The 27627-nt window shown below is 47.8% G+C and overlaps 1 protein-coding gene across 2 annotated transcripts in view; it reads right to left on the reverse strand.

The window, feature by feature from the left end:
* Positions 1 to 27627, reverse strand: part of ITGA9 (integrin subunit alpha 9) — a 326629-nt gene that overhangs the window by 276043 nt on the left and 22959 nt on the right. For both annotated transcript variants that reach the window (XM_059162100.1, XM_059162101.1), the window contains exons 4-6: positions 22767 to 22890; positions 10494 to 10561; positions 1898 to 2027 (exon numbers count right to left, since the gene is read on the reverse strand). In XM_059162100.1, coding sequence (XP_059018083.1) covers positions 1898 to 2027; positions 10494 to 10561; positions 22767 to 22890 — 322 coding nt within the window. The remainder of the gene's footprint in view (positions 1 to 1897; positions 2028 to 10493; positions 10562 to 22766; positions 22891 to 27627) is intronic.

Here is a 27627-nt window from a genome sequence, read left to right on the forward strand (position 1 = left end):
CCTCCTACCTCTTCAAGTCAATGCTCTCCTACAGGCAGCCACTATTCTGTTTCTATCTCTATATGTTTTGTTGAACTGTTCTAGAACTTCACTCAACGTAGCACCTGTGACATTCACTCAACGTAGCACCTGTGAAATGGACTCAGGAAAGTCCATTTCCTTTTATTGTGGAGCAACGGTCTACTGTATGAAGAGATCAGAACATCTTTATTCTACTGCTAGGCATCTGGGTTGTTCCCAGATATTCCTGCTTTCCTATAAATAAAGCAGATGGGAACATTCCTGTGCATGTCTTTGGATGCCAGCAAATTTCAAGTGCACAATTCTATAAGGAAGGTATGATCATTTCTTCCATTTCACAGATAGAGGAACTGAGATTAAGGATGGTTAAGTATCATCCCCCAGATAACCCAGCAAAGTTCAGATCCAATCTGTGCATCTCCACAGCCTCTGCCGTTAACCACTGTGCCATCTTCTCTCCTAAGAGAAGGCAGAATGAAACTGACAGCAGGGGGATGGGTATGGAGGAGAAAAGAATCTGGATGTAAAAGGAATCTAGAAACAAAGGTAAAAGTTGTCTGAACTTAGTCTAAATGTCTCCTGCTTCCTGAGAGCCTCATGGGCTGGCTGAAAGTTCTTCCTTGGCCAGCAGAGACTTTATGGATGGCTATATATTCCCTCAAACCTTGTCTTCACCTTCAAACCCTAGTGCTGTGATCACAAGCTGTCTGGATTTCGTGAGGACACCATATTGTGATCAATTTTTATTGACCCTGTGACTTGACCCATTACCAAAGCGTATTATGAGTGATATCACAGCCTTAAGTGACCTTGAAAGCCCTGTAGCAATAAGGGTCTCTTGTATACACAGGGAGAAGCCACTGGCCCCTCAAGTTCAAAGATCTATCCTGGACCCCAACGCCACACCCAGCAACACTCTGCTTTGAGACTCCGGGCTCAGAAACCACAAGTTTAAGCCCCCACTTTGCTATTTACAAGCCACGTAACCTTGGCAAGTTATGTACTTTGTGGGTAATGATAGTTGCCTCATAAGGTTGTTTCAGGAATGAAAAGTAGCAGCATCCAGAATGATAGCACTTAGGACATGAACTAAGGAAGAGAGCCACACAAACTCTTCAGGACCATAAGCCAAGACAGTCTATCTCTGTCCCTCAATGGTGCAATATAATGCTTGCCTGGTGGCTGTTAAGTTCTATTTTCTTTCTAGAAGGTTGAAAGAGTTGAGAAAATAAGAGAAATATCTCTGAGCCTGTGACTAACCTTCAGCATTATGTTGCCATCCATCATGTTAATTTCTTTCTTATTATTTCTTTTTTTTCTTTCAAAGATTTTGTTTATTTGACAGCAAGAGACAGCATAAGCTGGGGGAATGGGGGAGGGAGGGAGAAGCAGGACCTCACAGAGCAGGGAACCCAATGCAGGGCTCGATCCCAAGATCCTGAGCCCAATCATGACCTGAGCCCAAAGCAGACACCCAACTGACTGGGCCACCCAGGCTTCCTGGTTCTTACTATTTCTATTTGCAACTGGTGTGACTAGAAGATGCCAAAGAAATACCATGGAAAACCAGGATTCTACTGCACTCATTTTGTATCTGAACTTAAGTAATTGCTCAAGTAAGAAAAAATTTTGCTTCCTTGGACATTCAACTGTCAGCTCTGTAATTAAATCAGTTTTAATTCAGACCCCTCCTTTGTTCTCTACCCGCTGGCTATGAGGCTCAATGTAAGGTGCCCCGGCTAAGGGTGTACCTAATTAGAACAATGGATGTGAAAGCCAACAACTCTTCTTTCCACCAGTAAAGGAACAGTGTGTGAGCCAGGTAAGAATCGCTCCCGTGTCCCCTTCTTACCTGTCCCATCCCTGAGCTACTCACCCAGGTAAGTGTACCGCCTGTTCATGATGGCTTCATCATTCAGTTTGAAATAGGTGTTGTCCGTAAGGTTCAGCACTTTGACTGTCCCGGCCCAATAAAATGACCCTGGGGCACCCATCACCACCAGCTCCTACCGAAGAGAAACCCAAAGGTAAATAAACAGGGATGGAAGCTGAAGAGGGGAGCAGGTGGTATAATGAGAACCATGGCCGCAGCCAACAACTCAAAGATGCCTCACACCAAGGACCTTCTTTGGTTGGGTAATGAAAACTCCATCGCCAGATTCCTTGGTATTATGGAATCCATCATACACACAGGGTCATCAGGAGTAAAGACAAGGATAACTGAGCAAGAATGAGGAACATACCAGGTCCCTACGCTACCCACAGATAAGCTCACGCATACTTCCTCACCTCCACAACAGGATCAAATAAGGAAATGACAAATATTGCGCATTGTCCTGAATTGCAGAATTCCAGGAAACAGTGCTCACGAAAAGCCGCCACCCCCTCACACAGCCTGGACCCCAAACCCACCTGCCCCATACAGAGCATAGAGAAAACAATAACCAGAAGCATCTTTGCAAAAAACCGCGCACTGACACTCCAAGGAAATCCCTCCCCCCCTAGGCCCTCACTCAGGATGCCCTTCTCAGGAATGACTGTAAAGCTTGCTTTTGTGGCCACTGTGGCCCACTGCAAACCCACAACAAAATCAAGAAAGCAGAGAGGTACACCGAGGGAAGGAAAGAGACCTGGGACAGCAAAAGACAGCACTGCTATTAAAAACAGACCCAGAGGGGCACCTGGATGGCCCAGTAAGCTAAGCATCCAACTCTTGGTTTTGGCTCAGGTCATGATCTCATGGGTCATGGGATCTAGCCCCACAGGTTCTATCCCTCCACCCCTCTCCCCACTCATGTATGCGTGCGCTCTCTCTCCCTAAAATAAATACATAAATCTTAAAAACAAACAAATAAACAAACAAACAAGAAAAACCAGAAACACAAAGACACAGTGATCTCCAGCATTTGCATTAGGGGCAAATGCCCCTGTACCCTCAATGGGGACAAGAGCTGGTTTGAGTTACAAAACCATCTAATGAGCAGTACTGATGAGAATTTCAAGTACTTCCAAATGAGGCACCTGCCTAAGGAATCCAGCATGAATAACTACATGCCTTCACCCATAAGAATAGGCATTGTCACTGGGCTAAAGAAATTTGGAAATGATCTAGGGGCCTCTAGGTGGCTTAGTCAGTTAAGCGTCTGCCTTCAACTCAGAGTCCTAGGGTAGAGTCCCACATTGGGCTCCCTGCTCAGCCAGGAGCCTGCTTCTTCCTCTCCGTCAGCCCCTCCCCCCTGCTTATGTACTCTCTCTCTCTCTCTCTCACTCTCATGTTCTCTCTCAAGTAAATATGTAAAACCTTAAAAAAAAAAAAAGGAAGGAAAAAAAGTTGGAAATTATCTAAACATCTAACATCTGGCATCCAAAATCATAGTACACCCATTCAACAGAATCCTGCAGCAGCAAAAATGCTGTAGATGTAACAGCGCTGAGACAGAGCCACACAGCACTAAGTTAATGAGGACAGGCCAAAAATATGTATATTATGATCACGTTTTATAAAAGGAAAAACAACTGTGGACAGACAGACAAAACAGAGCCCAGAAGGAGAAGCCCCAAACACTTGTGTTTTTTTCCACTGGGTCACAGGATTACAGGGATCTCTCCACTCCCCTCTCTTCTTCGGTCACTTTGTAGCTTTCTCTTTCTCTTCCTTTTTATCTCTCTTTGTCTCTTTGTCTTTCTCCTCCTTTTTGTCTCTTTCTCTTTGTCTCTTTCTCTTTATTTCTCTCTCATCCCTAAAATTTATTTTGTATTTTTAAAAATTCTACTTTTGTTTCTTTTAATATTTTACTTATTTATTTGAGAGACAGATTGTACAAGCATGGGGACCAACAGGGAGAGGAAGAAGCAGATTCCCCACTGAACAGGAAGCCTGATGCAGGACTCTATCCCAGGACCCTGGGATCACGACCTGAGCTGAAGGCAGATGCTTAACTGACTGAGCCACCCAGGTGCCCAAGTGTTTTTCAAAATTCCAGAACAGTGATTAAACACTGACAAGAAAGTCACCTCAGAAAACACACAGTACTTTCAAAATGGAGCACACGCTGTGTGGAAGCTATTCTGAGGGGAGGCGCCCAGTGCCTCCTTGCATCCACAGGATGGCCCTGGCAGTGGCTTTCATTCCTTCCTTCCCCAACAGGGAATCCCTTCTTTTGATTATCTGGGTTTCCCCAAGTACCTACACTGCAATATGAAATGATAAAAACTATTTTCCTAACAAAATCATTAATTTTTCAGTCAATAATATTAAGCACCTACTATCATGTATGAAAGCTTATACTTAATACACAGGTCAATAAAGTCCGTTTGTAGGACATTCCCAGGGAAAGGCAACATGGAAACATACAAAACAGTCTTGAAAAAAATTCTATACAAATAAAGACAATTTCTGGGGAAACCCCTCAGCCACACAAAAACCCCACAGGTGCAGACCATGCAGACAGAAGACACTAGACCCTGCAATGTCACCGAGACCTCTCAGTGCCAAAGCACACCCACCCCTCCCTTGGCCCCTCGAGTCCCCACACACTGTTCTATTTCAGAAACATCCATCCAGGTTAGCCCTTTATGCAGAGCTGGCCTCACCACTGTCAGAAGGGGCTCCTTTCCGACAAGTCCCTAAAGGCTAGATCTTGCTACGAGGCTCCTGAGTTTCTGATGACAATATATAAAGTCACCCTGAATTCCACAGAGCAAATGTCTGAACAAGCCAGAAGCATCTGAAGAGAAAGCAAAGAAAGATCACATGGGCAGGAGAGCAGGCATGCAACCGCGGTGGCAAGAGGGCGAGCGAGGCATTGAACAATTCGTGTGCTTCGGGCCATTTGGGAAAGAACCTTAAGCAGTCGGGTGTGAGCACAGACAGAAGACAAGCCACCAGATTCTGCCAGAATGGCGTAGTGCCGGTGACTCAGGAAGGTGGGAGACCAGGAAAGACTGTGGAGGAGCACTGCATTCAGGTTCTGAGGTCCCAGCCACCCCCAGGGAGCTGTTGGTAAGTCGGCCTCTCTGAAGCATCCCACTGTTCTATAAAAACGTATCACTTCCTGCACTCAGAGCTCATCACTGAACAAACACAGGTGGTGAGTGCATCCATTCACCCCTGTCCCCTGCACTCTTCTGTTCTGTGGAAGGGGCTGGGCTAGTTCTAGAAGGAACATTAGACAAATGATTGGTTCTTCAGAGGAAAGGGACTTTTTCCTTGGCCTTGAGCTCAGAAAGGAATTAGGAATCGGGTGTCCAAAGGCTCAGGGCGTGAGGGAACATAATGACCGCTGGCGTCGGTGCCAGGGGCACACACCGTGTGTAGAGTTTCTCCACCTGCAGCTCTTCATAAGCCAAAGCCCTGACTGTCAGGGGCACACACCGCGTGTAGAGCTTCTCCACCTGCAGCTCTTCATAAGCCAAAGCCCTGACTGTCAGGGGCACACACCGCGTGTAGAGCTTCTCCACCTGCAGCTCTTCATAAGCCAAAGCCCTGACTGCCAGGGCACACACCACGTGTAGAGCTTCTCCACCTGCAGCTCTTCATAAGCCAAAGCCCTGACTGTCACCAGGGACCTGTACGGCTCTCTGGGACACCAGGCGGTAGGCACACTGTGTTCTGATCATTTATATCAATTCAGCATACCAATCGAGAGTTGTATGTCTAACCCATGCCCACACCCGCTCTCTCAAACATCACATAGTTTGATAAAACAAGGTAATCGCTCTCCTCAAAAACCTTTAAACCAAAGCTCTGGTCTGTCTTCACTCTCATCTCCGTGCTCATGCCTCCTTCTCCCTCGGTTCAAACTAGACAACCTGAGGCTGAGCCTGAGACCGACAGGGCTGGGGCAGGGGTAGGGGTGGGAGAGGGCAGGAAAATAGTGTCTTCCTGGAACTCCCTGTATCTGGGTTTCCCATTCACCAGGGATGATGCCTGTGCCCTTTCGGCACTGGTCACCAGTGCCAGGAAAATGGCATCAGTGCCTAGCTCCCCACCACCCAGGAACAGCTAGCACAATGGTACACACCACCTAACTCCCGTGTGGAATGCCTCCCATAAACAGTGCGGACCTTTTCCCCAGCTGCATTTATTAGCAGAACCTCCAGGGCACAGGGGTGTGCTTCAGAAGCCACGGACTTCTCTCACCACTGCAAGCTGGCACGGGCAGGCAGGGGACAGAGGCACATTCGGGATCTACTACAGAAGTCTACACCCAGACTTCTACCCGGGGTCTACAGGCTCCCATGGCAGTGCCTCAATGCTGGCAGGTTGGCCTATGTCTTCTCTTGCTACTCAAAGTATCTGTACCCAGGCTACAAAAATAAATAAAGTTCCCAGGAAGCTCTCCTTTATCCTCAGTGACGGGCTGAAACTCATGTGGCATCTGTAGCTCAAACAGCTTTCGTAACCCCCGGGTCACAGACCTTCAGGCAGCCTGGGCCAGAGTAATTGGAGGCCACAGAAGAATACCCAGCTCGCTTATCCTGTGCAGGGACAGGCTGGCCCGCAGCGAGAGCCAGCCCAAGTAACAGGGTCAGCAGGAGGGCAAGGCAGGGGAGAAGTGCTGCATGACCCCTTCAATCATATTTCCTGCTCAGCCTCCAACAGCTGAAGTTCCAGAAACAAGAGAGGCAGTGAGTTCAAAGACCTCCTGTGTAGGGAGGCTAAAGCTTAGGGCAGCCAGGACACAGTGGCCGGGTCAGAGGATTGAGCCTCCCTGACACTAGCCCCACAACCCCCCATCCGTGCACCATGGCCCCAGGGCTATTTGCCCAGCCAGCACATGCTGAGGCTCCATGGTTCCCAGAGTATGGAGTTTCAATAGGTCCTCCTGTTCGTCTGGTCATCTGGAGCGCACACAGCCCCTGGGCTCCCCTCCACCCCTGCCCTTTCTGCTCCTCCCCCCACGCCCTCCTTCCACCCAGCCCCAGTGCCCTGTCTTCCCTGACCTTCCAGCCGCTGAGACCATAACGACACCCCCTCCCTGGGAACTCCTCCTCTCCCTCAGTTCTCCATCAGCATCTCTGATGTGTTCTCATTTCTGCAACGAGTCTCCTTTTTCTCCTCCCACTGTCAAAAGGAGGTGTCCTTCTCACCCGCGACCCTACCTCCACACTGACCACAGCCAGTCCCCTCTGAGAGGTACTAGAAATGACCACATCAGAGTTTCCAACTCAGGTTGGCTTCTGTTCCCTGTATCCAACTATCTTCTAAAAACACCTACGAGTGTCCTGTCCATCCCCTCACACTGCATGTGCTGAAAGCAGGCCCATTCATTTATCTCCCAGTGACTCTTCTCTAGATAGCCTTCTTTCCCCTGGGGCACCCCTGTTCTCCAGAACCCTGCTTCCTCCATTCCACAGTCCTCAGCCACCCAGCCCACTGATACTGCCTTTATATTCTCCCATCCCTCTGGTCATTTCTTCTTCCTGCCCTGTAGTTTTGTAGCTGGACCACATCACAGCCTCCCACCTGGTCTCCCTCCAGGTCCTCACACTTTTAAATCCCCAGGGACCCCAGCCCACATGGCCTCTCTCTCCCAGCACTGCCAGGTGTCTGTCACCTGCTTGTGGACTTTCAAGGGTGCTCTGCTGCCTCCCAGGCAGAGTCAGACTCTGCTAGACCTTCCAGAGAAATGACAGCCACAGAGACTGTACAATCTCACCGAGCACAAAGATGGAAGAAGAGTGTGAGCCTGGCATACCGCAGAAGGTATTTCAAATCAATGGGGAGGAGGAGACCTGGTGAGCAGGCCACCAGTAGAACAATCAACTACACATTGAGGGAAACGATGAGGTTTGTTTCTACCATACAATGTTTGCAAAAAGAAATCCAAGTTGTATTGAAGAGAGAAATCTTAAAAAAAAAAAAAAAAAAAAAAAAAAAGAATACTGTTATATTGAAAATAAATAAAAAATAAATTTAAAAAAAAAGAAAAGAAAAAAAAACAAAAACCCTGTTAAAGTACTAGAAAAGATCACAGGTACATATTTTGTACTCTCAGGAGAGGGAGAGTCTTCCCGAGAAGTCGAGAATCCAGAGAGAAAATGACTGATGGATTGAAGTAATAGGACTGTGTCACGGGAGTGCAATAAAGACACCATAAGCCAATTCAGACCGATACGAAAAAAATTTACAACATGTAAAAAGAGATGAGATTAGTGTTAAAGGTATCTTACAAGTTTCTAAAAATCAGTTAATCAAAAGGAAGAAAAAATAACAAGACCAAGAACATAAACAGGCAATTTCTAGAAAAAGACAAATGGCCAATGTTTGAAGAACACTAAACAACACTCATAAGCAGATAAAGGGACATTTTAGCAAAACGAAGTATCTTTATGAGAAAAATTATTACTGGTAAGAGGCTGTAGGAACGATGACACACAACTGGGGGCCTGACGGTCGGCAAACATCTCTGGGGTGCAATTCGCCAGGATGTACCCAAATTCAGATGCTGGACAGCTTTGGCCCCGGCAATTCCTCTGCTACGTTTGTCTTCTGTGGAAACGTGTACTTGTGCACAAAGATGCCGTGTGTGGGGACCCCCAGCCCCATGTGGCCAGGGGAGTCCCAAGTCTCTGAGGCTGGAGGAGGGGCATCCGGGAGGCCAGGTCATGGGTGAGGCAGGAAAGGTAGGGAGACCCAGGTGGCCACACAGAGGAGTCTGGATATCACTGTACATATGATGGGAAGACAGAAGGCTCTGAGCAAAGGAGTGCCAAGGTATTTTTCTCATTCCAGGGAGGTAGCTGTGGCTGCCCTCTAGGAAGAGGCGGTCAGGAGGCAGGGCAGGAGCAGGGAATCAGGAGGGTCTTATGGTGGCACCCTGCGCAAGACAACGGTCCCCCAGGTTTGCAGGGCAGCAGGGGAGGCAGAGAGAAATGGAAGCCTCTGGGATAGGTTTGGGGAGCACAGGAAACGAGACTCCCTGATGGCTTGGATATGGGAGAGGAAATAGGAGAGGGATCTTGCTCACTGGGGTCTGAGCAGTGAGGATGATTGGTGGCACCATCCACCGGGCCTCCCAGGGATCTCTGTGTAGACAGTCATAAGCATTGTACCAAAGTGACAGCAAAGGGATACAGTGAGAAGGAGAGGGAGCAGACAGCAGGGTCGGGGGGAAGCACATCATGTTCATTGGTCTGAGAGTGAAAGACAACATTTCTGACTTTTCTACCTTTTCCATGTTGCTTTCTGAGTGAGATGTTGCATTGCTGACTGTCTGCTTTTTAATTTAAATAGCCATTGCAGAAATTAAGGTGGGCAGTTCTGCCCTGGATACTGAAGCTCTCTGCTGTCCTGGAGCAAGAGGAGGAGAGAGAATGTCAGAAAGCCAGGCCCATGGGCCGGGACACGGTGTGGATTTTAATCTACCGTATGATGGGAAGCCACAGAGATAGGATGACAGGGTTTGATCTGGAAAGATTCCTCAGGCTGCTGTGCAGAAAACACAGGGACAGGGGTGGAGAACAGAGGCAGACTGAGGTGATGGACATGTTCTCAAGCTAGAAAGGCTGCAGCTACACAACACCGTCAATGTACTAAATACCACTCGACTGTTGGCTTCCCAATGGTCAAAATGGTCAATTTCATGTTATGTGTATTTTACTACCAAAATAAAGAACAGATGCAGGGAGTCCAGTTCAAGACCAGAAGACCTCCAGATGATGACAAGGACTCTTCCAGAAGGGTGATTGTGGTGGGCAATTAAAGCTGTCACATTTGGGATATGCTTAGGAGGTTAAAAGAATAGGATTACGGATGAATCAGAAATAAGAGGTACTTTTTTGTTTGGGCCTGAACAACTCCATGGATGCCTGAGCCACTTATGGGACCCGGCATGGAACACTGCACATGGCAGATGATCAAAAGATGTTCGGGAAATGAGGGGCTGATGTGAAGGGTGAACTCACAGTAGGTAAGAATCACTTAAGAACCATCCCTAAAGTTGTACCGTCTGGCCAAAGATTGTGGTGGTACGTCTGTAAAGGTACAGAAGTATTCAAGATGACTATCCTTTGGAATTTGGAAAAGGGGTTGGCTGAGTTATGTGTGAAATCATGAAGTCTCTCCACGTAGGGAAGAACAATAGGAGGGGATGTTTAATACACCCTCCTCAGCGTCAGCAATGACACAAACTTGACTGAGCACCACCTTACCAGCACCCCTTTGAATCAGTTCCTTCCCTGGGACTCAGGGTCCAGACGACTCCTTAGAGAAATTGTCTACATAGGTTCTCCTCCAAATGAGCCTGCTCAGCGCCCCCCACCCCCAACCATGGTCTCTGGCCAGGAGGAGCCCCCACCAGCATTAGTCACCTTCCTTGGATGTCACATCCAGGGACCAGAATCTACTCCCTCCCAGCTCGAGTGTGTGGGGCCTCGGCAGCTCCATCTCAAGGAACTACTGAGACCATAATCTGCCAGGCAACCAACATTGGCAAGAGAGCAGAAACGCCCAAGGGGCGGACACCCACCTCAGTGAAGAAGCCCGCTATCCCCGCCTGGCAGGAGCCATGTTCCTCTCCGTACTTCTTCTTGTACTCTAGAGGGGAGGGAAGGAAAGAAGAAAACCACAGCCTCATCAGTGTGTGCCGGTCGTGTGGAGGGGCCGCCGAGCGTGCTGGCCACTTCCCCTGTGCACAGCTGTGGGCTGGGCCTGGGGATGCCTTCCAGACCGGCGCGTGGAAGGAAAGTCTCTGGAATCCACCAGACCTCAAAAATCCAGGCTCTGGTGCCATCAGGCCTGAGACGGCCAAGCACCCCAGTGGACACCCTCCACGCCTGTGGGGGAAGAGCAGCAGCAGCCATGGTGATTAAGTGGGAGGCCAGTGGTGATTATTTCATTTACTTCAGAAAGAATGGAGAGCCCCAGTAGGAAAAGGAGCTGAAAACATGAACCTGTGTGGAGTCCCCTAGAGCACAACCAAGCCTCCCAATGTGACACTCCACAGAGCTGAAGACAAGATGATTCCTGCCATCCAAGTAGACAGTGGCCAACGGAGCCTGGGCCTACAGGAAGAGGTTCCCCGCTAGACCTGCTCCGGCACTCAGTTATACCATCCCTGCCGGTGTGTGGTGATGCCACACGCCGACAGCTCCATCCTCTGACGAAGGGGAAGATCTCTCCAGGTCAACAGAAACACAAACGGTTAAGTGCTTTTCCTCCACCATTCCCTCACGGTTCCCAACATGCTGACCCTACAAAGGGGCCTTCTGTGCTGCAGTTTTCAGTTGGAGGGAAGAGTGTGTAGCATGTTCTAGGCCCTGTTAGCCACACCCACTCATGCCATTCCACTGATCTCTTATCCCTGGGAGCCCATATTGTCATCTGTGAAGAGGCAAAACTCCCAAGGCTCAGAGAGGTTAGGTGCACTGCCCAAGGTCACACAGCTAGTAAATGGCAAAAGCCAAGATTCACATACGTTCACCTCTTTGGCCCATCAAAGGTTCTGTGGAGTGAGTGATTACCCAAAACCCAGGAAGTGACCAGCCAGTTGAAATCACTACATAGGTAAAGACAGAGAGAGGAGCTCAGCTGTGTGATCAGGAGGGTCAGACAGAGACAGAGAGTTCAGCTCAGATGACTCAAATTAATTATACTGCCAGACGAGAGCTCATGGCTGTTCCTGGGCACTTGGGAACGCAACAAAATAACCCAGCGATCCCCCAGGTGACCCCTGGGCTCGTGGCAAGTCTTGGGTACCATTAAAGGCAATATACTGAATTTTGAAACAAAAGAAATAATATGAAGGAACAATGCAGCTGTGATTGCAACATAGGGCCACTTCCTGCCACTCTGAGAGCATCAGTGTGAGAGGAGAAGGGGGAAAAGGGCCCTGGGGAAATATACAGAGTAATTCAGTTTCTAACAACACTCACCGCAGAGCCTAGTAACATTTTCCAGTAAGTGGCCATTAACCGACTGCTAAATTACAATGGATGTCAATTGAGTTACTCCTCTTCCTTGTGAGGGCTAAATCAGTTCCTCCCTTCTTGTCGGGTTATTCCAAGGAGAACTCATAGGCCTGCCAGAGAGCAACCCAGGGACAATGGGACTTGCCTGTTCTCTGCAAAGTCTTGCACCCCGGCTGGGAGTGGGGCTTGTGAAAGTCATAAAGAGATCGTGCATCAAACTGTCTGATGGCAAGAAATAATAAAAATTAATAGTAAAGCCTGCATCAAATAGCATAAGGGCAAGAAGGATCAAAATGTCCCAACCCGAACAAACAGTTAGATTAAATCTGGAAGGTCTGGCAAGAAGCATATTCACTCCCCACTGACTCGAGGGGTTAAATACCCAACTATAACTCTGAGGCAAATAAAACAAAGAAAATTCAGACCCCAGCAGCTAAAGGAAGCTACAGTGCAGGACACACCAGTTCAGCCTTATAAATTTATGACACAAATAAGAATTACACAGGAATGGGACGCCTGGGTGGCTCAGTGGTTTGGGCTGCTGCCTTCGGCTCGGGTCATGATCTCAGGGTCCTGGGATCGAGCCCCGCATCGGGCTCCCTGCTCCGCAGGAACCCTGCTTCCCTCTCTCTCTCTCTGCCTACCTCTCTGCCTATTTGTAATCTCTGTCTGTCAAATAAATAAATAAAATCTTTAAAAAAAAAAAAAAAAGAATTACACAGGAATCTTTCGTGTTTTAAAGAAAACAACCTCAAGATCTCCTTTGCAAGAGGGACTCCAAAAAATAGGAGATATGAAAACCTGTCTTTCTCCTCCTCAAAGTCTTGTACCCCGGATCTGAGGGTCAGGGACACACAGAAAACAGTCTCCACCCCACTGGCTTTGACTTCCTGAGACACCAGGGTCTACACCTGCCTTCTTGGGAGTGCTCTAGAGCAAGGAATCAAACCATGTGGGGCTCCTGACTAGTACCCATAACTCTGACCTCCCAGAAACTTCTTTAACTCTTGGTTAGCCACTTCAACTTGAAAAGAAGCTCCAGTCCTCATGCTTCCACCCCACCCCATCACTCCTCTTCAGCTTCTCTGTCTGTGTAATCTCACAACAGTTCATCATAGTTGACAGTTTATTCAACACCAAGTTGAACTCATTGATCTCACTGCCCCCAACACCGCCCTTGTGCCAGTTACTGGTATGTGCTAGTGCTAGTGTACTAAGGGAGGGTGTGCACACATTTCTCTGTGCACAAACTCAAGGCCCAGGTGGAAATGAGACAGGAGCACGTACATTTCTCCAGCCACTAAGACTTGAACTCTCAACCTGCTTACCTGGGACCTTTGTGGCCCCTGCTCTGCCAGCACTGCCTTCTGTCTTCCAATCAGTCTGGTTCCCTGACCTCCACCCCCAGCCTGGCTTGGAAAGGAGTTGCATCCTGGGAACCAGGAATCCTGAGTTCTCCACCCAGGGCCACCACTAACCCCAGAGACCTAAGAGTAGTGGCAATTGTGATTGGAGCTCAACAAAGACCCAAAAGGATTGATGTTTCTGGGCTTTCAAAACCCAGATTGGCTAATTCTCCCCTAGGCAATCCCCTCTCCTTTGAGGCCTTAGGGGAATAAGATAGAATATCCAGATTCCGTTCCTGAGAAGGCAGGAGCTTTGAAAAGGGAGCTAGGTTTGGAGATAGGAGGCTGCCCCTTCCCCGTGTCCTGAAGAAATCCCACCACCACCGGTCACAGTCCTTCCCTCCATTGAGAAGTCCAGGCAGTGCAGGCTAGAAGGATGGGGTGGGACCTCCTCTAGTCTCCGGTGTTCCCAGAAGCCCTTTTCCTGCACACACACACAGGCCAGGGGCCCTGGCAGCTCCTGGACACGTCCACACAGTGGCTGCTCCAAGGATATAGCTAGGCAGAGAGCTACAACAAGCTGGTTCCCTCCCTCACCGCCAGGGAAAAAAAAATTTCTCCATCTTGAAGCAGCAAAGGGGAATCAAGGTCAGCATGATAGGAGCCCACTGTCCTGCAATAAACCGGACACCGTTAAATCCAGGGACCTGAATCTCAAGCAAAAGATGTGGGTGAACAGGGGACCTGGAAATCACCTGAAGGAGGCAGGAACAGTTTGGAAAGCTCTGTCTCGCTGCTGTGGGTGGATGTGGGTTACTTGGCGGCTGTGTCACAATATTCATTAAGTTGTATGGCTCCTCTACTCTAAAAATGGTAGTATTTTCCTTGGTTTAGCTGCCGGTTTTACTAAATTCTGTCTAAACAGAAGGCAATTCAGAGAAGAGAAAATACTGGTTTCCAAATGTCACAACCCACAACTCAATACATGGGACTTACACTAATGAATTTTAATTCATTCAAGAATTATACTGGGTGGAGTCACTTCCTGAACTCCTCCTGAAATGCTGGTGGGATAAAACAAGCCCATGGAAAGATCAAGTTCTACAGGCGGTGTATTATTCCTTACTAATCTATCTTCCCATTTGAGAAAGGTTCATCTTTCAAAAGTCGTCTTTCTAATGCATCAATTTTAAAACTGTTTCTTTCATAGCTCCTGAACTTAGCCAAGAACTAGAGAAAAAAATAGGGTTCTAGTCTCAAATTATTCCTGAGGTTTTGCTCAATTTCTGAGTGAATACCAAATAATTGGTCATTGAACAATTTAGAGGACAAGTAACTTGCGTAGGCAGAACTCTACTAGTAACCCGGGCATTTCAACATATAAAACTGAAAAGACAAAACTGCCCACAGTTGTGAGGGACCACAGTCTAAATGTGAAGGGGGGGAAAAGGGGCAAATGACCTAAATAGCTAGGTTAGAGAGGCGGGGAAAACATTTTATCAAAATAATGGACAATTAAGCAATGGTGGGCATTAAAAGCAAACTGCACAAAGCCAGCAACTTATAATCACATGAGAGAAGCTTTAAGAGGGGAAGAGATCTCTAGAACATGTCTATAATTCAAACCCCATCCATTTCTTTTACCGATGAAGTCACTATAGCTCAGAGAGAGCAAGTAGTTTATTTAAAGCCACACAGCAAAGGAGCCTGAGGCAGGATTAAGTGGCAGGGTCCCTGCCTCCCAATCTGCTTCCCTCATACCGTCATGCTTCGTGGACCACAGTCACCATGAGAATATTCTTGCCCTTGAAACAAATGTTTTCCATCAATGGAAGAATGGATACACAAAATGTGGTATATACATCCATTCGGTGGAACTTTTCAGTCTTAAGAGAGGAAATTCTAACACGTGCTACAATATGAATGAACCCTGAAGACATCATGTTAAATGAAATAAGGAAGTCACAAAAGGACAAATAAATGCATGAATTCCACTTATTTGAAGTCAAACTCATTGAGACAAAATAGAATGGCAGTTGCCAGGGCTGGGGTGGAATGCAGGACGGGGGACGCGGGGGAACTCATGAGTATCAGAGTTTCATTTTGGAAGGATGGAAAAGTTCTAGAGATGGATGGTGGTTGCTGCACAATAGTGAGTGTATGTACTGCACAATTAGAGCTAAAATGGTAAATTTTATGCTATGTATTTGTTACAAAATTTTTTAAAATTTTAAAGTTTCATAATCTTTAAATACTTTCCACCCAGAATCTAGTACCAATTTTGCCAATTCCCTACTTTAGAAGCAGAAGCAAGCTACTTTATGGGCACAAATAGCATACGTACCTTCAACTTACTGTGTGTTATAGACTAAATGTGTGTTGCCCCCAAATCCCTATGTTGAAACCACACTCCCTGATGGGATGGTATCAGGCAGTGGGGCCTTGGGAGGTGGTTAGCGTTAGATGAGGCCACAAGCGTAGAGTCCCCATAAATGGGATTAGTGTCTTCTTGTGAGGCCTTAGAGAGCTCGCCTCTTTCTGCTCTCCACCACGTGAGGACAAAGAAGACTGCCCACCAGGGCCTTGATCTTGGAATTCCCAGACTCCAGAACAGGGAGAAATAAACGTTTGTTGTTTAAGATGCTGTCTGTGGTAGATCTGTTACAGCAGCCCGAAATGCCCACGACATTGTACACTGTGGTAGCTTTCATCCCTCCTAAAAAGTGACCCTGAACAGGGGACAGTCACATCTCAGTGAGAGTCCCAGCCCAGAACTGAGGAAAATCCACATGATGACCAAAACTAACAGACTCATGGAATAACTACCACTGAAACACAGACTGTCAAACCACTACTCAGATGTGAAAACCAAATGCCTACAGCAAGGAAAGATCTAGGACGCAGAGCATCCTCTCAGGAAAATGGGATCAGGCTGAAGGGCCTCATCTGCCCACCTCCGCCCCCCCGACCACCGCACTTGCTGGGATTTGTCTATATTGTGTGTCTGCAACTGCAAAACTACAAGAAAGCTTGAAAAGTCTCCAGTAGAGAGTCCTAAAAAATCAGAATAAAATTACCACGTGATAGGAGATTTTGCTCAGTGAAGGGCTACAGCATCCCAGTAACCACAAAGAAAACCAACATCCCAACGGAACACGTGGTACAAAGAAGCTGCTGTTGAACTTCCATGCCAACAATCCTTTCTCATGAGCCTGTGACCTTCATCAACCTCCCCAAGCCTGTTTTCTCATATGTACAATGGGGCTAAGAATTCTTACGCCCCAAAATGAGGTCATTACTCAGTCTGAGCCTACCTGTGAAGTACCCTAACACAATCCCTGACAGCTGGTAGGTAAATCTAGTTGCTTTGAGAGGAATAAAACCCAAGACACCTGTCATACAGATTAGCAAGTTTAGAAGAGGAAAGTCATAAAATTTAGACATCTATAAGGAAAATATTAGATAATACAGCTTAAGCAGTCAATCATTCCACATAGCGTATGGAAACACGTTGGAAGCATAGAATATATTTGTGCCCATAGTAAAAATTCTTAGCACCAAAATGAAAGCTCGATGGGGTTCCCTGAGCCCTAAGAGTCACTGCCAGAGACCTGGTCACCTCCTCTGGCCCTGGCTTTTCCCTCTAGCTACGCTCCCTCGCTCCCTCCCTCCCCCCCCCCACCCCCCCCACCCCCGCCTCAGGGTCCCTATCTGCCTTAACTGGTTATAATACAGAACTACATCTGTTTCTAAATTTGTTATATTTACTTAAATGAGATAATGTTTATGAAAGCTCTTTAGAAACCATAAAATCCTATGTAAATGTAGAGTTCTTTATTTAATAAAAATTTATGGGCCTTGTTCTTGAATATTTAAATGGATCAACTTAGCTTTTTATGGTTCTCTCCAAAACAAAACAAAAACACAACAAAACAAGACAAAACCTCAAGTCCTTTTCATTTGTAAATGGCTCTTGATTGATTTTTATCCCCTGCAGAGCCACAGCACTCCACACCAGACAGGAGAAGAAAACTTCACATGGGAATGGGTGATGTTTCCTTCTCTAGAAATGAGCCTGTCCTGAGAGATGAAAAAGCTACAGGGAATAAAAGGCCAGTCACCCCGAATTAATAAGAAAGCACAGAAATCTTTGGAATCAATGGGACAAGTTTAAGGCACAGAGAAATTAGATAAATTCAGACCCCAACAACTCCCAACTTGAGAATATTTACACATGGCATGAATTAAACTTTAGATCCTAATCTACCGAAAGGGGAAAGGAGAGCTTACCAGTAAATAAATTGTGCAAAAAGGATCTTTAAAGATATCTAAGACATTATCATCTATTCGTGGAGTCTTTTTTTATCCCTTCATGTAGTCTTAAAGTCATTTTTGTAATACTCAACTTTCTACCCTCCATTATCTATTCATTAAAGCAGGATTTGCCAGAAACCTTCTCTATTACGGCACTTAACTAAAAAATTCGTACTTATCGAGTGTTCACTCTGAGCTAGGCACCTAATATACTCAAATACCTCTTCAGTAGGTTAATCTCCCCATTTTACAGATGAAAGCACTGAGGCTTAGCAGGTTTACCCAAAGTCACCCAGACGGAGCTATGCGTTCAATCATGGGAACAAGTGAACTGCTCAGATTCTGAAACCGGGTCTAACCTACGGTGGTGCTCTCATTCCGCTTCTTTATCAGTGTTTCCCCTGGGACACTTTTGGTTAGTTTAGCAGAGCTGTTTCCAATTTTCCCAGATTAGTGAGACTATTTTTGTCACAATAAAAAGACAACCTGTGGATCGTCTGGGAGGCTCAGTTGGTTGAGCATCCAACTCTTGGCTTCGGCTGAGGTGGACCTCATGGGTCATGAGATTGGGCCGCCAGTGGGGCTGCACTGAGGGAATCTACTTGAGATTCTCTCCCTCTGTCCCTCCCCCATTCACATGTGCACTCTCTAAAATAAGTAAATGTTTAAAAAAAAAAAAAAAATGACTTGTTGACAGCCCTGTTCCTGCCAAGCTATGGCTTCTTGTCTCGGCGGCTCAAGGGCAAAGGATAAAAAAAATCTGTGTGCCTATATAATATATATATATATTAACAAAGCACTGACTTAAGAGCAACAGGTTTCATAGAGCTGACCAACAGTTCCCACCCCCCAAGTCGTCCCACTGAACTTCTTGTCTTCTCACACGCTCGGGTAAAACCAAACAACATCTGGTAGTGATGATGCTTTTCTCGTCTCACGCACAAGCTAAACGGCTGACTTAATGGTATGCTCCATCGGTTTATTCTACATTGTGTCTGAGAGTCATCTTTGTTTCCCATTCCCTCTACATTTCCTGGTTCCAAACAGGATACTCTGATAGCATTTCCCACCCAACCAGAAACAGGAAGCACCTGAAAAGTCACAAGAAAAATGCCTTTGTGCCCAAGACCGATGTTTTAAGAATTCAAAAGTTCGACACAGTCTAGACATAGGCCTATAGACTTCGAGGCTTTCATCTATTAAACTAACATTGCAACATTCTGAAGAAAGCACAGGTGAGCCTCTGGGAGGCCTACAATGAGAGAATAATGTGTGGTTTTTCTGAGCACATCTCAATTTTCTCAGGAGCCCCTGAAGAGAACCCTCAGAGGTGACACAATGGAGGTCCAGCCAGAGGCCTGAGAGACAGAAGCATGGAAGAGCAGGCCCCCAGCAGGGCTCGCACGCTCCTCAGTGGTCCTTCTGCTACTCCACAGTGGACACACTCAGAGGAAGCAGGGCCCCTTCCTCCCTTTCCAGCACCCACTGCCATGACCAACAGCAGATTCCCACCATGCTTCTCTTCCAGGGCACCTCCTCAGCTGCAGACTCAAAGTGGCATCCATTTCTCCAGGTGTCACACGAAATAAGCTGTCTTCATACCACGTAGAGCTTGGCTGCCGCTTAGGTCTTTGGGGAGAAGTGCCCTGCGGAACACACTGGCATGAACTTCTCTCCCCACACAGCTCTCCCGCGTGGGAAACATCCTATTTCCTCTGTTTTCCCCTGCAGCTGGGGAACTTCTCGAGAGCTGGGGCTGTCATTTGGGTTTTATTGATGAGGCACTTAAGATTATGTGGACTCTGTTCCTAGCAGACAAATTAATCACCCCGCAGTGACTAACACACATTTGCCTGGCATATAGTATATTAGCACATAATATGGAGTATCAGTGTATATACATGTGCTTAGTGTGTGCGCGCACACACACACACACACACACATTGGGCACTAGTCTAAGAATGGACAAGTTTTAACCCACTTCATCCTCTTCACAGACCCCCGAGGTAGCTGAGGCACATTCACCAGGGTGGAGCCAGGACTTGAATTCTGGCTGTTGGGGTCCAGAGCCTATGGCTTTTGCCACCGTGCTACATTTCCTCTCCATCGCATGGTACATGAATAAGAGAATGAAAAGAAAAACCTAGCCTTGAGCAAGCCACACATCTCTAGACCTCAGGAAAGAAGGCTCATCAAGATGATATTCAAAAATCTTATCAAATTCTGAAATACTTCTGTTGTATTGTACTTAGCTGTCATGTGATCCCTCACTTGGAACAGAGAGCTTGGGACACCAAGTTTTTCCACATTAAGAAAAAATACAGTTGCTTTAAAACCCAAGTGCCCAAGAATGGGAGGCAGACATCCCCAAAGCCAGCACAGCACAGGCAAGGGTCTCTAAGTGGGGACAACATCCTTCATCTTGCCAAGCCAGTCTTTTAGAGATATCTGAACATCGGCCACCCCTTGCCTCCTACAGGAACTAAAACCACAGAAGCATTCTCCTCAGTGCCCCATTGTTCTAGGGGCTGCTCTTAGAACCCAACACTCCCCAGCCCCATGAATGAGTTAGCACACGGAAGTGTGTGTGTGCCCATTGGAGAAGGAGGACTAGGCAGGGGTACCACCATTTTTGCCATTTCTTTGCTGGCTCCATTTGGCCATCATTAAGTCAAGGAATAGTCCAAGAACAACCCTGGCAGCCTGGGCTGATGGTCCATCCACTGCTGTGTGAGGAATCTGGGATCATGAGTCGAGCCCCATGTCAGCTATGACTGCCTAATGACCATGAAATGTCTGTGACAAGTAACAAGCGGTTCCCTTCCCACTCCAACTCCCACAGGTCAGTTGGGCTCCGGCTGCAGGTTCAGAGCAGGTCTGTTCCACACGTAGCTCTTCTGGGCCAGTGAGCCCTAGGGGGCACATTCCATGGTGAGGGTCACAACCACCCAGAGGGGGAAGAAACATATGAGATTTCCTAAGGCCCCCCTTGTGAATGAGGGATGTGCAGAGCAGCCCTGAACCGAGAGGACACTGGGCTCTGCTGTGGCTCCTCCTTGGCTCACGTGGGCTTCCACCTTCCTGTCAAGCATGAGGGGCCCCACCCACACTCTGCCATCCTCACCATTCCCAGGATGCAGCCTAGAGGCTAGCACCCACATCACCTGCTGGGGGGCCTTCCCTGCTCCCACACACAGCAGGACAGAATGGTGGAAAGACTCCAGCCCCTACACACCTCAGGTGGGTAATCCCAAGGTGTGTTCTCTGCTAACCCCAGAGCTCCCCAGAGCTCATGCCCCAGCTGCCCATGATGGTAACTTGTAGGTAGCATCTCTCATGGGCTGTCTTCCCTCCCTCTTCTTGCCTCCCAATAGCCCCACTGGGGTCTTCTGGAATGACCTCCAGAAAACTACACATATTCAAAACCCAAGTGAAGAGTTGTAAAGATGACATGAGAGAGGGTGTCAAGTCCCCCAAACCAACACTGGCCCAGTGCTGAGCTCACAGCTACTTAAAACAACACATTGTGCACAAGTGTGAGCCACGGTGGCCACAAGCTCCCACCTCTTCAGAGGTCTGTCCTTCCGCATTCCAGTGCTTACAGTGGGATACAGAGCAAACACCAGGGGCAGCAACATATCCCTATTTCACAATATGTCTTCTGGGAAAACCAACATCCTGCTCTTCTTGCACAACTGGTTTGGATTCAATCATCTTTGTTTCCGGTACTCGTATAGATTCCCTCTCCTCTCCCCAGGCCAATGAGCTACCCACAGAGTTGTGCCAGGAGCTTCCCCTTTTCTTCCTGGGGTGGACAGGGGGGTGGGAGTGAGGAGTAAGCTGGGGTAGTCAAAACACAGCCTTGACCCCTTATTGATTTATTTATACTATCTGTCCGTCTCTGTGGCAGACTACATTATGTCCATTTTTCAGAAGTTTTTCTTCTGACGGGGGCAATACAGAGATAAACAGGGCTGGAGTTCAATTTCCCCACATGGTCCAGCCACAGTTGATCAAATGTGGACACAGAGGAAAAGAACAAGGCTCGTCCTCACAGGTCAGCATTCATGCCCCGTACAGGAGTCTTGCCAGTTCTTCCATGGGACTGCTGCACAGAACACCTGCTCAGGGCACCCAAGTTCCCTTCAGGGCCCTGGAGGGTCCTCCAGGAGGCAGAAAAATGCATGTGTCCAGAGAGCAGTTCTCAGAACCATCTTTGGTGGCCTCAAAATTTGAAGCCTGGGAAACCCCAGGGAGGCCCAGAGGAAACGTGGACACAGGCTGGTGAAGACTTCAGTCCAAGCAAGTAAATTAGAAGGAGGATTAAAATATCAATAGCACAGCACTTAGAGAGGGAACAAGTGCTAGCTCCCTCAGAATTAGGCAAAGAAAACCAGTGTCCAAACTCTAAAACCAATAAAAAGGTGAGCGTTTCCTGGATCCTTAAACCTCAAGTTCAACTGAGCTAAATAATGATCAGCACAAAAAACATTTTTTAATTAAAAAAAAAAAAACATAATGATCAGCTCAGTGGTGTTTGGAGGTTTTAAGCAGGGAGACTGGAAAATACATTTCCCTCCAAGATCCCAAGTGCCCCTGGCAAAGAGGTCCTCAAACTGTCATGACAGTATGTGGAACAGATGGGAAGAAAAGAGCCTTGTGATGTTAGGGAATGACCGAATCCCGGGTTTCGGGATTCCCACTGTCTCAGGACATTTGTCCACAAAACTGTCTCAGGAGCCTTAAGACCATCTGGGAGCTTGGACCGTGGAGACCATCGAGCCAACCTCTGAATTTTCAGGCGAGGACATCGAGGCCCAGAAGAGAAAGCAGCTCTCCTAAGGCTGCACAGCATGTGGCAGTGCCAGAAAACCAACTTCTGCCCGAAGGCTTGGCTGAGGCTTGGTGAATTTTAGACTGAGACTTCATATAGCTCAGTGCACACCATGGGCTCTGGGGCAGGGCTGGGGCTAGGCGGGGTCTGAAACGACAGCCCCTGCTTACCCCCATTCCTGGGCAGGGCCATGGGTGCCAAGAGGCCAACTGCGGACCCAGTGCTGCCCTCCAGTTAGAGTTTGGAAAGCTGCGGGAAACGGAGATGATGGGAGTTGTTCAGGGTGCCACAGCAGGTGTGGGGTAGGGGTGGGGGGTAGGGGGATCAGAAGTGCTCACCTTCATAGCAAGGGATCAGCGTCCTGCCTTTGGCCTGGAGGTTGGACGGGATGATGTAACAGAAGCCGTGGGGCAAGATGTGGTCTGTTTCGTAGTAGATGTTCTTCCAGCGGTGGGCACAGGCCTAAAGGACAGAGAGGGGGTCAGAGCAGGAAACTCAGCCCCAGGAGGTCCCAAAGCAGAGCATTAGCAATGCCAAGTGGTTCCACAAGAGGAGGGGGCAGAGGGGCCAGAAAGCCATCCTCCCTCCGGCCCAGCCACAACTTGGCTCCAGGTACTGTCTGGGACATCAGCAACCCATACAAACACAAACATGCCCCTGGGAAGCTACTAGGAAGAAAAACGAAACAAACACATAAACAAATAGGGGTTGTCCCTAGTGCTAAGGCCTGGGAAGGAAAAACCCGGGGTTATGGGACAGAGACTCTGGGGGTGGGAAGGACAGAGTTCAGGGAGAGAACGCCAGCTACACTCAAGGGTGCAGTCATCGGGTGCTGAGGAAGCATGTGAGAAAGGCTTGGAGGTTCAAGGGAAACGAAGGTCGTTGGTGGGCTGGTCTGGACTGTAGTGGCAAGAAAGAGGTCAGCCTGCCAGCCTCTCTGCTCTTCATTCCTTCAAAGCAAGGGGTCCTGCAGACCTTGACGACTAGGACTTTGGTGGACGTGCAGAGGAAGTTGACAGAGTCTCACACGGGTGAGTGGCATGATCTGCCTTACAGTGTAGAAAGACAACACAGCCACTGTGTGGAGACCACAGGTGGGGAGTAGACATGAATGTCCGGGTGAGAATGGATGCTGGCCAGGCCTGGGATGGGGGCAGTGGGGAGGAAAGGAGGGGATGGCTTCAGGGTGCAAGCTGGGGGTAGAGCCGATGGGCCCTGGGGAACCACCACAGTGACAGAGAGCAAGAAAGGCAAAGAAAAGGGAACCAGGTCAAGAGAAGACAACCCGCAACACACATCCTTGAGGCCCTCAGGCCAGATGAGTATGCTAGGCGTGCCTCACAGGAGCATCGAGTATTCACCCATCAGTAGTCACCCATTGAGTAGTCACCCATCGAGTATTTATTGAGCACCTACTGTGTGCAAGGCTCTCTGCTAGGCCCTGACGATACAGCAATGAACAGTCAGAGAACTGGGTCAGCCTGGTGGGCGAGACAGAACTCCAGCCCTCACAAGGCTGCTGGATGGCAGGACACATGTGGGGAGTTCCTGTTTTGAGCTGGTTCAGGGCAAAGTAGCAGGTTGAACCACCGTCCATATTTGACTGTTTCTGCCTACAGAAAGATTTCAGCATGTGCGCCATTAACAAGAAGTAGATGTTGATGGCTCTTTTTTCAAAGTAGATGAACATAGAGCAAATGCTCAAATCCCAAGTACACCATTTAATGAGCTTTGACAAAGGTGTACACTCATGTACACAGCCCATAAACAAGATATAGAACATTTCCTTCTCACCCCAATGTTCCCTCATGCCAGAACATGGTTGGTTTCCACAGGCAGGTCAGGGAGGGCTACTCTGAGGAGGGGCCATCTGAGCAGAGCCTGAGAAATCAAAGGAATGGCTAGGAGGACACCTGGGAGGAGGTTCAAGGCAGAGGGATCTGAGGTGGGCTATCGCTTGGCCTATGTGAGATGAGGCCATTAGATGGACAGACAGATGCCCTAATTAGCTCTCTGACAGCCTCTCACCACCTGGGTCCAACAGACCTTGGAATGGGAGCCCGCAGCAGGAACGTGGCCTGGGCACATCCTTCCCCACCCACCAAAGACACCCCCAGCCTCATATTTGGTCATAACTGCCCACTCCATGTATGACCACACATGTCCAAGCATCCACAAGTTTGGTCGGGGTCCGACCTGCTCACTCCCAGGGTGTGCCAGGTTCTCGTGCACATGTGCCACTCACTTCCATTCTCTAGCCACTTCAGTCTGGCCTACAAATGTATTGCCTTAAAATACCACATTTTAAAATAATCAGAGTTTTTAACTTCTTGGTTTCTCTCCTTCAAATGTACAACAGGCCACAATGTTCGGCATTTCTATGGCCCATGTTTGACTTCTGCCACACTGGGGGTGAGCACAGGAATGCAGAATTCCTGCTTCACACGTGGGAACCCTAAATGGGCTCAGAACCAGCAAGTGCTACAAACAGGACTGGAACTCATCCTTTTAGGGCCCTCCTTGTCTCATTAGAAAACACTTTCCATTTTCCATTTAAAACTTCTACTTCCTGGGGTGCCTGGGTGACTTAGTGGGTTAAGCCTCTGCCTTCGGCTCAGGTCATGATCTCAGGGTCCTGGGATTAAGCCCCACATCGGGCTCTCTGCTCAGCAGGGAGTCTGCTTCCTCCTTTCTCTGTCTGCCTCTCTGCCTACTTGTGATCTCTCTGTCAAATAAATAAGTAAAATCTTTCAAAAAAAAAGAAAACTCCAATTTCTTGCTTGAGGAGCCATCAAACCCACTGCCTGAGATCGCTCTGGTGACTGTTGGGTTCCCAGCCTTATCCACAGGCACCAATACCCTTGAAATGACCACTCTAGGGCCAAGTGAAATACTCAGGGCACCCAGTGAGAAGGGCCTCTTTGGGGCCCTCAGACTGTCCTCTGATGAAAGTCACAGCCTGCCAACCTCTCTTCCTTCAAAGCAACAGCCCACAGCCCGGCCCCCTCCAACAAGACCACTCTGCCCACAGGCGAAACTACTGGAAAGGTGAATTTGTCCACACACTCACTGGCTCTTGCCCTAGGACATTAAACTACACAAAACAAATTTCTTATTATTCCTTATATTGCAAAGTGTCATACCTCCGCACTTGATACTTGTGCTCACTGCAGTTTTCTCAAGGACCTGTACAAATCCGTCACAAAGCCCATAATCTCTCCACTCCACCAAGCAGTTGATTTTTTCAATGTTTAGTTCTGACTCAATTCCCTTTGCTTGCAAGCCATCTAGCTGGCTGGCTCCTGTGACTCCTATTTTAGCTTATAGACTCAGGAAAGCCCTTGGCTTCCAGGGCTTACTGCATTTTATTGTATCTCTGGGCCGGAGGGACAGTAAAAAGAGGCGGATGTTTACCATGAGGCCTGCTGACTTTTCTAAGGAAGGATATTCTGCATTTAATGTCTAGTTTATTGTCTCCTCATTTGTTTGTTTTTTAAGTGCCATAAACTGTTTAAGAAGGGATCTTGAAGAATTCCTAGAAAATCTAAATACTGCATTTCACAGTAAACTAAACTAAAATTAAGGCATTCTGTGAGGTCAGAGATCAAAGTGTCAAAGCCAGTATGCATGTAGGAAAACAAAGAGTATTTCTGAATATAAATTATAGAAAGAAAACACTGTTTATCCCTGATTATCATTATATATATACACACACACACACACACACACACACGTCAATCTGACTCCTAGGTTAAAAAAAAATTCCTAGGGACTGTCTCCAAAGGATTACTAACCCCATCAATCTCTCTAAATGAGTTCGGCTGTGAGGGAGGAAGGGGGGCAGATCAGGGAAGAACAGGAAAAAAAGAGCATTCTCTAAAAAAAAAAAAAAAAATACCAGAAAGACCAGCCAAACTCAGATTCCAAATAATCCTAAGAAAGGGGAGGAGGGTCTACCATCACCCCAAATCTTAGAATCTGACATCTTTCCAGTTATAAGGATGGTTGTGCCTTTTTTTTTTTTTTACTTCCAAAAAATAAAAGGAGAAAATGAGCAAGTTTTATTTCAAAAGTCTTATTTGTTGTATGGAAATAGCATGTCCTTCCTGGGCAGGCAGTGTGTGGGGGGCAGGGGGAGAGGGAGTGGATCCTGGGCCTCTCCCAATGGCTCAGCCACAAAGGCACGTAGGTCCCCACCCCACCCTCTTACACAGATGGCCAGAGCTATGACCACGCCTCAGGTCCACCCTGCACAGTCAGGGCCAGGCCCTGGGCCACCGGGAACAGTGGGTGGAGGGGGTCAGGACCACGATGCCACAGATCTCCCCTACCCAGCAAGTAAGTGCCCCCACCCCCCGCCTCCTGCTCCAAGGGAGGAGGGAGTAGCCTGGGAGGCACAGGAAGGGGCTTCTGAGGTACTGGGAAAGTCCATTCTGAGAATGTTGACCCAATGACAATCATCAAAGTGACACAAATTATTTCTATACTTTCTTGCATATGTTTTAGCTCATTAAAAATTCTCTAAACAACAACAACCAGGAAACACAGCAATAGAAGTAAATGCAGAAATGGACCCTGCAGCTTTGAAACAGCAGACAGATGAGAAGCAATGAATAGACAGGGACTGCCCTGGCATTTGGAAAGGATGTGACCTAGAGCCAAGAACACCGCTGCCACCAGAAACAATCCAGATGTTTCCATTATTTGTCATCTGAGCCTTGGAGATGACTGAAAAGCAGAACCACCAGACTTGACCATTTTTAGATGCCCTCCCAAATTAAAGAAAAGAGTCTGTGCCTATGCCAGGTGGGCTAGGTGTTTACGGTAAGAAATGATTTCTTTTTCTCTACTTCTTAAACTGTCATCTGCACACGAGCAGTGCTGGGGGACAGTGTGGGAAGGCGAGGGGCTTGCCCTTAATGCTGACTCTGCGTCTGCTCCTGGTATCATCTGTTTGCTGGAAGAGAACATGAAGGAACCACAACACCTGTGACAAGACTGGCCTATACAAAGCCGAAGTCAGCCCACCAGAGCTGGTTGCTGGGTTCCAGGCAGAGAAAACGTCATTGGTCAATGAGACACTTCACGCCCTGACACAGCTTTCAAATTCTCCATCTGTTCTTTACTCTGAATCAGCACCAGATGCTGTATGCAAAAAACACAGCCCACCTCCCCCTCTTCAAACCTACCCTGGAATCC

Source organism: Mustela lutreola, chromosome 2 (assembly GCF_030435805.1).
Source record: "Mustela lutreola isolate mMusLut2 chromosome 2, mMusLut2.pri, whole genome shotgun sequence".
NCBI classification, from domain to species: domain Eukaryota; kingdom Metazoa; phylum Chordata; class Mammalia; order Carnivora; family Mustelidae; genus Mustela; species Mustela lutreola.